This window comes from Thalia democratica, chromosome 4, assembly GCF_965202585.1.
Source record: "Thalia democratica chromosome 4, ktThaDemo2.hap1.1, whole genome shotgun sequence".
Taxonomy (NCBI): domain Eukaryota; kingdom Metazoa; phylum Chordata; class Thaliacea; order Salpida; family Salpidae; genus Thalia; species Thalia democratica.
In genome coordinates, this window is record NC_139168.1 from 24,943,414 (window position 1) to 24,957,643 (window position 14,230).

Sequence of the window (14,230 nt, forward strand, 5' to 3'; positions counted from 1 at the left end):
AGCTTTAAAACTCAAAAGCATACAATTGAAAAAAAAAGTTAAAGTTTTAAAAGCTTGAAATCTTATTATTGAATGGATTCTAGTTAAAAGAAATTTCGAAGAACAAAAACAATTTAAAGCCTGTTTACGGAAAATAAAAACAATTTATACTGAATAACAAAAGCTTTACAGAAACATCAAAACAAAGTTAGTTGTTGTATTTTCTCTAATACAAATTTTTATGTGGCAATACATTTAAATAGAAGAGGTAGAACCAATTAAGTATTTTTTTAATGTTGGAACTTTAAAACGTCTCAGCTTATTTTGTTACCTTCTCAAGTCATGCTTACCATTTTAAATAGGTATGTTTACAAAGTTAACTTCTAGTTTCAGACTCTAAGAAAAACTTAAAGAATACAAAACTATGTTGATAAAAAATAAAAAACGTATTAAACTCATTTTAGAAAATTAAATATTTTTTGGCACTTTAATAAATTCTTTCAAAAAATATACATAAGACTCAAATTTTCAGAACAGTATATATTTCATGCTTATTTCATCAGTTGTATACTAAACAATAAAAATAAAGTTTCAAATCTAGCTTATATAGTGAAAATGTAATCAACGTAAAAGTAATAACAATAAAGCAAAGGGTAATTAACAATACATGAAAAACTTTTAACTACAGTGCAACTAAAAAATTAATTTCCATAGTAACAACTTATATAACAATTTAAGAAAACAACGAAACAGTATAATCAAAATCTTTATGTTTACACAATTTAGGTTTTCTTAACAAAATACAAATAGCCTAAAGTTTAATTAAATCAGAAATGTGAAAACAATTTGTTAATTACCCTTTGCTTTATTATTATTACTTTTACGTTGATTACACTTTCATATAAGCTAGATTTGAAATTGTATTTTTATTGTTTAGTATGCAACTGATGAAATAAGCATGAAATATATATTGTTCTAAAAAATTGAGTCTTATATATTTTTTTTGAAAGAATGTATTAAACTTATTCACCAAGGAACGATGAAACAAAAACTTCGGAAAAACCATAAAAAAATAGTTTTATTTTTTATACTAGTTATTGTTTATTTTTTTATTTCAAACAAGCCACATTTTGATGGTTAGGTTCGTATTTTTGTTAAAAGTTAGTTTTGTGAATGCTTTTTATCCATAATTTTTAAGTTAAACATAACTTTATATTTTATGCATCATAAGCTTTTTATTGATTTTGAGTTGTAAAAACTTTTAGATTTATCTAAAGCTTATTTATGTTAATAGTTTGTAATATATTTCTTAAAATACATAATTAAACTTATATAGTAAGTAATATTATACATTCTAAGTTTTACTTATTGTAAATCAATCTTAACGTCATAATTTTTTTCAGACAAAATTTTATGGAATTTGTTTTTTAAAATATTAATCTATTTCTAGTAGTATACTAGCTTACAAAAAAAAAGTAGTATATGTATATAGTTTTAAAAATAAAAATACTTAAAATTTTTGATGAAACTTCATGCTTCCTGATTTATTTCAAAATATACCGGACTTAAATAAAGACTTTATTTTGTTAGTAACGACAAACTTATTTAATTTTTTATTAATCTTTGAGGTTCCATGTCTTCGTAGAGTTATTTTTTTCAACTTTTCCAGGCAAAAACTCAAAAAATTTCAGTTTAACAAAGTTTAGTTTTGTCAATAAAAACTCTAATGTTTTAAGATAGCACATAGAAAAATAAAGACATTGACTTAATAAGTTCAACAAAAGCATGATCTTTTAACTTAACTAAAAGTTGCTTTTAAGTTAAAATTTAATATCTTTTTTATACTCAATTAGTTTTTGAGATATAATTCAATGAGCAATAAGTCGGAAAGTTTATAAAATTCTCATGGAAGGACAAATTAGAAACGTGAAAAGAAACTTTTTATTTAGCAATCAGTCTAATTTTAAGTCGATAATAAACAACTTATTATAGGATTGTTTATATTTGAATATAATTATTTTTCTTTAAAATAAAGATCTTTTGGTCATAAAACACTAAATTTTTAATAAATTAATACAATATAAACTTTTGTTATTGTGCAAGAAGAATTTACTAAAAATTTTCTAAAATACTTTTACTAAGTTTACAAAATTACGAGAAAATAGGTAAAAAAGATTTTTATTATACACTTGTATCTGAAACTTTTTACTTGTAGCACTTAAACTTTAGAGTAAATTGTAATTGTGTAAATAAGGTATAAACATAAAATGATTAAAAATTACTTAAGGCTAAACAAAAATCAGAGGCTATTATTAAATTGTTTTACATTCGTATTAACTATAAAAGTTATTAAAAAAAAATTTCAATCGAAATTCATGTATTGTAAAACTTATAAAAGATAAAAGGTTATTCTTGGTTGAAATGATTTTCAAATTTCAATAACTACAACTTGATAAAAAAATGTTTTGTAATTATATGATTTTAAACAAAGAACAAAGTTACTTGAGCTACACTTTTATTGAAATCTAGGCATATTTACCAAACAATTTTTGATAAATAAAAGTGTAATATAAGCTTATATTGCAATTATAATTTTTATGTATTAGAAATACAACAAAACTCATTTTAATGTAAAATATTATCACAGTGGTTTTATCGTTTATGTAAATTTTATTTTGATCTAGTTTTAAATTCTTTACTCAACCTTAATTTTTATTGTTTTAAAATATATTTTATCCAAAAATTACTTTAAAACTACTTATAAAAACATCATAGTTTACTTTTAAACACTAAAAAATAAAATCAGTGATTAACAATAGTATTCTTAATTTTCTTTAATTAAAAAAAAGTTACAAATTTCATATAACTATACTATAAAAACAATTATAACGTTGTATTAAAAGACCACTTCATTAAAAAACACAGCGAGATAGACATACGTTTTCAAATAAAAACTTGATGAAACAGGTATTTGAAATACCATCTAAAATTTAACAAGATAGATTAAAAATATTTTTATTTTAATTTAATATCATTACTATTTTGAAACAACACAATAATATTTCGTTCATTTAAACAAATTTCAAGGCAAAAACACACCTTATCAAAACTCTTATTATTTTGCAGAAAAAAAAAAATAATTTTAGTAAAACAGTCACCAATACCACTCACACACTGTCTCCATGTTTCTCTTCTATTTCAGTTACATCTTCTTGCAGCAGTTTGTTGAAATTTTCGAAGCCGACTATTTGGTCCCATCCCTTCCTGCAGTTCTTTTCAATCCAACCAGATTCTTCCGCATCTGTTGCGAAATATTGAAATGTTGTCTTATGTAAACCTAAAAGCGTTTGATCAATTTAAGTTGAAAAAATTAAACTCTAAAAATTTTAAAAGGCTGCAAACGTTGAATGATTTTTTTTTAAATTAATTTAGATATTCCCCGTTTTGAACAAACCTAATAGTGATTTTATTTTTGAAACACAAAACACGTTGAATGTATCGCACTTAATGAAATAAATACTAAAGATTATTTTAAAATACAACTACTTAGCTGAAAATTTTTACAAACAAACACAAAGTAATATGTCGTTAGTTTTTTGCAACTTTTACTACCTGCATTCCTGAGAAACTTCATTTTTTCGTAATCGTAAATAATTTTGTCATTCGGGTTGTAGAATCCGTCCCCACAATCGTAGTGGCCTTCTGGTATTTCTATGGGAGGTATGCTGTCAAGTAGACTTATATTTAGAATTTTAATTTAAGTTGTAGAACAAGTTTAATTTCAAACAACGTTAGTTTTATTAACGTAACAAATTGCTTTCAGTGTTCAATTAAACAGAAAAAAATTGGCATATTTTCGAAAATTAAACAAAAACTAAACCTTGTTAGTAACTAAATTGTTTTGTACCTTTGAGCACTCGTAAGAACTTTATAAACAATTTATACTCATTTTAAATTAATAAAACTGAGCAATTAAATAGTTTCTTTAAAGCAACAAAAACTTACTATAGAAATACATGATGTACTAAATATTTCAAAAACTATTTTTGTATACAAAGAACTTAAAAATTCTCTGCTAATGTACATCTAATTTTTAAAGCCATGATGTTATTCTAAAAAATTAAGAAAATATTTATATAGAGTAAATTCATTTAATTATTCATTTGAAAATGTATAAAAAGTTTCTATGTTTTAGTAAAATTTAAAACTTATTTTAGTCATATCTCAAAAAATTAAAAAAATCATAGTAACAATCATTTAAGAAAATAATTAATAAGACTAAAGTAGTAATTTTTTTAATATTTATTGAACGAGATAATTTACAACAACTAAGAACTATTTGAACTCGAATTGAGGTGCACCCAAACAATTTTGTACCTAAAATTAATAAACATAAAATAAAGGTACATACTCTTTCGGGTACACACAAATCTCAATACTGGTTGGTATAAACATATTTCAAAAAAAAAAGGATTTTTACAAAACAAATGTAATTAAACTGACGAAAACATTATCTTAATATGTAAAATGCAAACTTAACACTATAACTTTTTGAAATTTTGTAAATGTAAATTATACTAAAATAAATTACAATAAAAAAGGATATATTAGCTATTATTTAGTGTGAAAGAGGTAGTTTTTATCTCAGAACTGTAGGGTACGTTATTTGTTTGGGTTTTGGGTGCATACCTTATTGATGTTCTGTTGTACTTTAATATTCTATGAGCTTGCGAATGTATGAAATTAAAAACTAAAAGTAGTTTATTTTATTAGAGTTGTAACATAATTTCTATCAAACTACTGAAACTTAGACAACTTTCTTTTACTGCGAACTTAAATATTACAAACTTTTAGACGATTTTACAAATTTTGTAAATGTGTTTCTATAAGTTAGATTATTTATAAAATGGGTGTTCAAAAATTTAAGTTTTGACAATTAATTTTCTGACAATTCAAATTTTAATAATCTATTTCCTAACTTGTTATCATAAGAGTCTTGTTAACTAAATATACATAAACTTTTTTACTTTTTCTTGTTTCCAACTACTTTTTAGTATATATGACTAAAATAATTTTTTAAACTGGTAAAGCATGTTTTTTTTTTTTGGTAAATAATTTTTTTGTATTATCTCTCAACTTTTTTACAATCATGATGTTATTAATTAGACTTTCAGGTATTTAAAAAAATTTAACTTCAAATTAATTTTGGTGATGTGGCATAAAAAATTAATAAGAATTTGAAATGTCATGTAACTTTAAATAACACACTAAGCACACAAGTGTAACTTGCTTTGTGTAAAACTGACCTGTTAGTCAGCTGAGACTGACCGGCAGGCTTGACGTGATCGCAAACTTCAGTGTAAAACCTTCTGTCTCTTCCCACGGTGCAGTAGTCCCAATCGTTGTTGTCGTATTCCAGCCCGTCACTGAACGTGTACTTGCCACCTGGTACTGGCCTGTTGGTTGTTTGTTACATTTAAAAACCCTGTTTGAAACTGTGCGTTTAAAGTGGTAGGAATACTACTAAAGCAAGTGTTAGAATAGTCTTGTTAATATTGGACATTTTAAGTTAGTTCTTCTTTATGGTTACAAAAGAAAATGAAAATACCTTTGCATAGGGTTGCCGTCACTCTTTTTGACTAAAAAAGTAACCTGAAAGATGGAAAACTAGCCTGACTGAGTATGAGCTTATATTATTACTTTAGAAATAATCTTTACCTTAGGTTTAATTTAATATTAAAAAAAACTAAAACATTACTGTAAGTATATCCCTGTAATGTTTTAACTTAATAATATTATATTTTATATTATTTTATAATGTAATTTTATGACATTAAACCATGTTTAATAGAAAAATAACTCTAGCAATTCTGAAGAGTTTCTTTGTATGTTGTACAAAATAGTAAAAAAACTACATTTAAAAATTTGTATTTTTAAAAAGAAAATGTCTAAATATGTATTTAAACAACAAAAAAATAAACATTGAGACTTCCAACTTGTAATTTTTTTAAAATAGTTTTAAGTTTATGATAACTAAATTTATTTTACTAGATATATTTCTTTATTGTTAAAAAAAATGTTAGTTTTTAAAACACATAAGAAACATATAACAATTATAAGAGAAAAATAAGAATTATTAATTATTTATCTTAAATAACATATTTACTTTATATCTTAAAAGTATTACCTTTTTCTTTAAAAAATAAATTAAGTCGGCAATATGAATTAAACAAATAAAAATAATTAAACTTACCTTTTTAAAGTACCTGTAATAAATAGTTTGAAATTCAATAAAAATTTCTTAAAATACTTATAAAATTAAACACATAAAAAATTACTTATTCAGCATTATTAATCAAATAAAGTAAAAATAACACAAAAAATTTATTTGAACTTATAAAAGTGTTTTTAATAACTAGTTAAGTTATTAAAAAAACTCTCAAAATTTTTAAAAACATTGACGCAACCAACTTTCCATGTTCCCAGTCGCATTCAAACTTGTTTCCGTTGGGAAAATGGAGAGTTCCCCTTCCGTGCCAGCATCCGTCCTTCATCTCTCCCTCGTATCTCGATCCCGTCGCAACAGTGAACACTCCTCTGCCCTCCATCCTGTATTTTGTTGAGTATATTGTTTGCCATTAAATAACAATACTGCATTGGTGTATGTAAAATTAAATGTTCAAAATTGTTGTTAATTCTGTTACAAAATGTTTTTTGTTCAAGAAACATAGAGTTGCCACTCTTTGAGAAAAAAAACCTGCTTTTTGTGTTTTTTTTTCCGAAGTAAACATTTAAATTCTACAAAAGTACATTGATTTTTTTAAGAAAAAAAACAAATCAATTGGTATCTTAGTTTTTTAAGTAAAAAACCAAGGCTAACTTTAAAAAAAAGTGATCTACTTTCTCCTATGCCATTAAGTAGCAAACTAAATTTTGTATTTAGTATTTAGCAAACAAGCATGTACCTTGTACAGTGCTTCCTCGCTAATCCGGTCCTCGCTAATCCGGCCGGTTTTAGTCGAGAAGTCGACTTATTTACTTTAGCGTTTTTAGCATTTAATTTCATTTTACTTCGAAAAAGTATTCAATTTACGTTTTATAAGTATGCAAGCAATATATTGTTACGTCATAATAAAGTATCATTTGTATAATCTTAAGTTTTTTTTCATACTTTTCCCGCTCAGTTGTAACAAACTTGTTTATTATTCATTTGCAATTTTTCTGTCTTTACTAAGCAAGTTACACTTTAATATACTACAATCAACATATCTGGTTAAAAAATGGATAAGACAGCAAAGAAACGAAAACGCGTTCAACTAACAATTGAAAACAAGTTAAAAGTTTGCGAAATGGCTAACAATAATGTGCCTAAACCTGTTATAATGAGCCAGTTTAACATTGGTAAGTCAACTTTAAATGACATTTTAAGAGGCGAAGAAAAGTTCAAAAAGTTTAAAGCCAAAAAGGAGGAGCTGGGACTAATTGGAGCTGCTAAAACGGCAAAAAAGTAGAGGGAGGCTTCTTTGACAAGCTAGACACCGCCCTTTACATTTGGTTTCGTCAGGAACGTGAAAAGGGTTGTCCAATAACTGGCCCAATACTATTAGAAAAAGCCTCCGAGTTCCATTGTTTAATTTACGGTGAACACTCAAGGCCCTTTTCAGCAAGTACAGGGTTTCAATGGAGGTTTTGCAGATTTAGCTTGCGTAATCTTAAAATATGTGGCGAAAAATTAAGTGCAGATAGTTCAGCTGCTAATAAATTCATAAATGAGTTTTCTGTCATAACTGAGAGCTATTCTGAACACCAATTTTTCAACTGCGATGAAACTGGGTTATACTTCAGAATGTTGCCTGGTCATACATTAGCTTCAGTTAACGACCGGCCAGATGGAACAAAGAAAGCAAAGGACAGGGTAACAATAAACGCATGTGCTAAAGCAAGTGGCACAATAAAGCTACCTTTATTGTTAATTGGAAAGGCTAAAAACCCGCGTTGTTTCCGTAACCTCAACAAGGAAGCGCTGCCAGTTGTCTATCGTAGTCAAAAAAATGATTGGGTCGATCGTGACATTTTTTGCGATTGGTTTTTTAACTGTTTTGTTCCCGAAACAAAACAAAGACTTAGTGAACTTAGGCAAGAAAAGAAGGCAATTTTGTTCCTTGACAATTGTCCTGCTCATCCTAGTGAGGACGAACTTGTATCAGCTGATGGAAAAATCACTGCAAAGTTTCTGTCTCCAAACGTTACTTCACTTGTACAACCAATGGATCAAGGTGTACTCGAGTCCGTAAAAAGGGTTTATAGAAAGTCGATTCTTAGAGATCTTATATCGCAATCAACTTTCACAACTGAAGATTTTTTAAAAAGAATCGACATGACAAAAGTTGTTGACACCGTTTCATCTGCTTGGGGTATGGTAAAGCCTTCTTCCATTAGAAACTCATGGAAGAAATTAATGCCATTACAGCAAAGCTCTTCCATGCAAAACATAGACCCTTCAGAAAAAACTCAAGACAACGAGTTTGTACAGCAATTTGCGAGATTAAATATCACATTTACAGAAGATGATATTCAAAGATGGATGAGTTGCGATGGTCCTGGATATGAGCATATGGACGAGCAAGGAATTGTTGAACTGGTTACTGCGGATAACCAAAAAGAGGCTGTTGAAGTTGTTGAAGATGAAATTGGTGTTTCCCAGCCTTCTAAGTGTCCATTTTCTCATGCTGAAGCCATGCAGAAAATGGACGATTAATTAGCTTACTATCGTTGCCAACCAGAAGCCACACCTGAAATGTGTCAAAACTCATCCAATTTCGTGAGTTTTTTGCTAAGAAACGAGAAAGCACTGTAAAAAAATCTTCCATTCTTTCTTTTTCCAAAAAAAAATCTTAATTTAGTTAAAGTGTTAACAGTGTAGTTTTTTTTCCGTTAGTTTTGAAGTTATAAAGTTTTGTTTCGTTTAGTTTTGTCTGTTTTAATTCTTTTTTCTTTGAATAAAGTAAAATAAATTAAATTAACAGAAATTCTATAGTACGTTTTGTTATATACATTCATAATATAACTAAGGTAGATAATTTGTAAAAAAAAGCAATATTTTGTTCTTATTTAGCCAAAGGCAAATCCAGCCGTATTTTCAAAAAAATCTTGCCCAACTTGGCCGGATTAGCGAGGAAGCACTGTACATAAATAAAAAATCAGCTCTGTCTGAGCATTGTAAACTTGAAGAACTAAAAAAGCTACTGCAAGTTTAACAGTGATTTTAACAACTTTCAAAACAACATGATACAGTAAACAAGTTCAAAATATTTATGTTATGCTTTGTAATAAATTTGAGTACTTTAATTAGTTTTTTACCTTAAAGCCATATGGGATCAACCTAGCTTTTTAGAAGTTTTCATTGTGTAAATTAAACGTTTTACGTTAGTATACCACATAAGCAGCTTTATACTTTACGGCAGTAACAACCACTTTTAGTTGTTGATACTAGATATTATATTTTGACTTTAAAAATACTCTTTGTGTAAGTGCCATTTTATTACAAGTTGATTTCAACTGAATACATTTAACTTAGGTTAGATAGCAGTTGATTTTACCATTTAGAAAATTCAAACTAGTTTTTGATGTACAGTAGACTACCGCTTAAGTACACACTTTTTTTGGTACGCACCTCGCCTTAAGTACGCACTTATCCAGAAAGACAAAAAAAAATCTAAATTTTTTATATATTTTTTATAAACTTTTATATATTTATATCAACTTGATATACACTTGTCACTGTGAGTTGAATTTGAACTAATGAACATTGTAGAGAAAATTTCAATAATTATGTCAACAAGAAAAATAAAAGTTTTAAAAATAAAATTCAATCTACATGTTTAACTGTGCCTTTATATGTACAATTTAGTTATCAAAATAAAGGATGTTATTGAAGAAATTCTAAGAAATTCCAGTTTTTTGCCTAAGTTTTCAATCATCAAGTTTTTCCAGATTATTTTATGTTTCCATGTAGAATGGCCAACCTGCAGAGTTAGACTGAGACTTTCACAACTTTTAAACTAGGGTGAGTAATCCTGAGTAGTCTAAGTGGCCTGAGACTGTGACAGTCCTGTTATTAAATGTTAATAAACTAAATACTTATGTAGTGGTTGCAGAAAAGTGAAAAGAATAATGATATTTGAGCTGTAATGCTATAAAATAAATAAATCTAGATGACAAAGTTAAAAAAACCTACAAATACAACATAGTTAAGTCATAATTTAATTTAAATGTACACACATTGATGTTTTGAAAATCTTTAGTAAACACAATGTAGTTTGGTACTTTCTCTCTAACAAAACAAAATACGTGGCTAGTTGTAAGAAAGAAAACAAACAACTAAATTTCATATTATACTATATTGTCAAAAAGTACGCACTACCCGTGCTAAGTACGCTTTTTTTGGTCGGGTTCAATTTGCGTACTTAAGCGGTAGTCTACTGTATAAGGGTAGAAAGTCAAAGAGTTCAATAAGGTTATCATGAAATAACCAAATAAAAATGACAAAAAAAGGCTGTTTTATAAAAAACCTATTTTCTCATAGAATTTCAATCAACTGTTTTCTAACATTCTAAATTTAATATCAATTTAAAAATAAACAATTGAGTTATAAGAGTATTTTAATTTTTAAGTAAAATATATAATTTTAATTAAAGAAAATCGACTTTTTTCCTTTTGAGAAAGTAACACATCAAAAAAAAAAATACTTGATAAAAAACAAAGAAGAATAAAAGTTTTTGGTTAGGTTTTAAAAATCTAAGAAAATCTTTAAACTTTTAAACTGATATACATACATTATACCACAGATTTTTTTGTGTCAAAACTTTATTCCGACTAACGGCGTTTCACTACTCTCAAATAAATTTAAAAACAGATCTACTGAGTCTCAAAAAAGCTCCAAGAACAGACTCTGTAAAATAGCTTTTTGAGGCTCCGTAGATCTGTTCTTTAATTTATTTGAGAGCAGTGAAACGCCATTAGTTGGAATAATTTTTTGACACAAAAACATCTGTTAAAACATAAACATATATTCCAATAAGCTTAGCTTATCAGGATCTCCAGGATTTAACACCTTTTAACGTTACATCTTACATACATTATATATTATTTAAAGATTTTAACTTATCTTCCTATTTCTAATAAGTTAAGGCCATAGGGGAGTTCAATAATTTTTTTAGAAATATTTATATTGGCACTTAAATGAAAGCTAAAATTATATATTATATAAGACACTTTTCAAAAAAAAAATTGAGATATAGTTATCTGTGTAAAACGCTTACAGTGAAAACATTTGGAGGGAAATCTTTTTAAAGCCAATCCCTGGGAATTAATAGAATAGTAAAAGTCTATTCTCTTTTTTAACAACTAACCGCAAAATTTAACCAAACTTGAGTTGCATTGATTAGAAAATTCTTATTGTTGCAATTTCAAAAAGTTTAATTTAAGAACTTTAATGATCACATCTAGAAAAATAAATGGTTTTTTAAATTATTTTTGTCACATAAATTTTAACTTTTTTTTCTCCACTTCCATGTTTGTAATATTGAAAAGAACAATTACTGAAAAATTGAAGTAAATTGCTTTATAAGTGAAGAAGAAAGATTTGTAGTAAGTTTTTAAAAAGTTTGAGAAATCTGCCTTGAAACTTTTTTGTTCCACACAGTTGTAACAGATTTTCTTACGAACTTGGTTATATCTGAAAAGTTAATGAACTTTTTTTTGTTCTATAATAAAATCTTATATACATATATTATTATATACTCCAGGCTTTTAACTAAAAGCTAATGTTGTTATTTCTTAAAAAAAAATGTTAGACCCCTATGGCATTATGAAACTAAAATTAAATATATATTGTTTAATAAAACATTTGCTTACAAACTGTTGGAGAATATTTTTTTTTTATGAAAGACTCTTGCTTGTTTTTTTATCTTTGTTCTTCCTTTTGAACTCTCTAACTTTGTACCTTTTTATCTCAAAAAATAATTTTAATTTTACAAAAGGGTAAAAGCAAATGCTAGCTTTTAAATCTTTTAAATAAGATCAGCATGTGAAAAAAGTGTCTTACCTCCTCACTATGACCTTCATAGAGTTTTAACATTTTACAAAAAGATTTTTAAAGGGTATAATTTAACTTGTAGAGTAAAAATCTATGTTTTTAAAGTATTGAAAGTACTTAAAGACAAAGATTTTTTTTATAGTCATGTATCTTATTTGACTAATGTATAATGTACTTAATGTGAAAATTTATATTAGTTTGTATGCTAAATTTTGTTGTTTTTACAGACGCTCCTATATCAAAACTAGTCTAATAATTTACCAAAATGTTAATAACATAAAACAGTTAAAATTAGTCAATAGATATAATATTAAACAAACTTTTAGTCCTTTTAAAGTATTTTAATAACGAAAAATACATAAGGCCATTGGAAAAGAGGCGTAAACCACTTTTTTTTAACTTGGTCTTATTTTGTGAGTTTCAATTTAACTAAGCTTCAAGTTGCTTTTTAATATTCAAAAATAATTTTGAGATACAGTTTGTTGTAGTCAGAGAGAACAATAGAGTTTTTATGGAAAAAAAAACTAAAACCATTAACAAACAAAATCAGTAAAAATCTACGTCCTATATTTTTTTGATAAATACCAAAAACTTAAAGAAAATGTTTTTTTAATATTTAAAAAATTCTGTCAGAAGGTAATTTCAAATTTATAAGAAATATATTTTTCAAAAAACAAAACTTAAGATTTAATTTAAAATTTTTGCTTATAAAATTTTTATTTTCAATTTTCAAAATTATTTCTTTATAAATATTGCAAGGAACATTACCTGCAAATTTGAGGTATATATCTCAAAACAAAGAGAATATTTATTATAAGGAGTTGACAATCTTAAAGTAAAAAAATCTGTCCTGAGTAACTTTAAACTGTCCTGACTCATCCTAAGGTTTTAAAAATCTCAATTTTTTTTTTCATAATTGAAGTAAAATCAAGTTCTTCAACAGGATTGGTTATAAAAAAACTACATACTGCAAATAAATCAACTAAATCTCATTCAAAATCTATAAAAAAACTGATTTGAGATTTTATAAATAAAACAAAACTATTCTGAGTCAGCCTGAGTTAAAAAAATAATTTCGAAATATCCTGATTTATCCTGAAATTTTCAAAAACATCAAAATATCCTGAGTTATCCTGATAGTCCTGAGTGTGTGGAAACTTTGTTTTTTGTTAATTTTTTATACTCATTGTTTAATTTTTTCTTTCCAAAAAAAAAACTATTTTAATGTCAGACTTTACCTTACTGTATCCAAAAACTACTTTGAATATTAAAAAACTGTAAAAAGCATCTAGCAGCTTATTTCAAACTCTACAAAACAAGATCAATTTGTAATTAAGTAATTTTACTGTCCTAAGGCTTCAATTAGAATAAACAAAAATAATTTTATAGTGTTTTTAATAAGTTGAACATAAAAAAAACTCTAGTGCAATCCAATTTTCAAAGTTAGCTTACTACTAAGTTTGTTTGTAAAATCTTAAATAAAAAATGATACAACATATTTTTTTGTAAGTATAAAACAACACTAAAAAACTTTTTAAAGTTTAAAATGATACAATGATTTTTTATTACACACTAGTTATTTTAATCAAAAGAAACTTTTAATAGAAAAAATGACTTTTAAAAAACATACACAAATAAAAACTACAAGAAATTTTTCATATTTGAGCTACTAACAATTTAAAACTTAAAATACTACCTTATTAAAAAAAAAAAGCAAGTAAAAATTACCTTCTATCTTTGTAATCTCCAACATAACTGCTATCCATGTATTCCATTATATTTTAAAATGCTTGCTCTGTTGTTAAGTAAAATTTTCAACTAAATTAAACTAATGTTAAAAACTGTTTTAATTTGTTTAAAAAAAATGTTAACAATGTGTAGAATAATAAAATTATCAAGCTTTTTTTACATAAATGTTTACTTTAAACAAATGCAAGCATATGTTGTTATTAGTGCAGCTACTGGAGCGTGTAAAACAAAGCGCATTTTGTCAAGACTACTTGCTCAAACATTGAAAGTACGGAAAGAGTTTTATTTTTATTAATATAAATTTTTTCAAGTAAGTTTTTAAAATCTTATTAATTAAGTATTAAAAAGAATATAATAACAACTCATTAAGTAAGTGTTCCGGTTTTCGACGGCTTAATGACTTCT

The 14,230-nt window shown here is 26.0% G+C and overlaps 1 protein-coding gene across 1 annotated transcript; it reads right to left on the reverse strand.

Annotated features, from left to right (window-relative positions):
- Positions 1-2,879: 2,879 nt before the first annotated feature.
- On the reverse strand, positions 2,880-13,872 carry LOC145834325 (MORN repeat-containing protein 5-like). Its single transcript, XM_082941726.1, has 5 exons — positions 13,805-13,872; positions 6,451-6,588; positions 5,286-5,435; positions 3,592-3,704; positions 2,880-3,280 (listed from the first exon to the last, which is right to left on the reverse strand). The coding sequence occupies exons 1-5, from the start codon at positions 13,849-13,851 to the stop codon at positions 3,147-3,149; spliced, it is 582 nt and encodes a 193-aa protein (XP_082797852.1). The 5' UTR covers positions 13,852-13,872; the 3' UTR covers positions 2,880-3,146.
- Between the last annotated feature and the right edge of the window lie 358 nt (positions 13,873-14,230).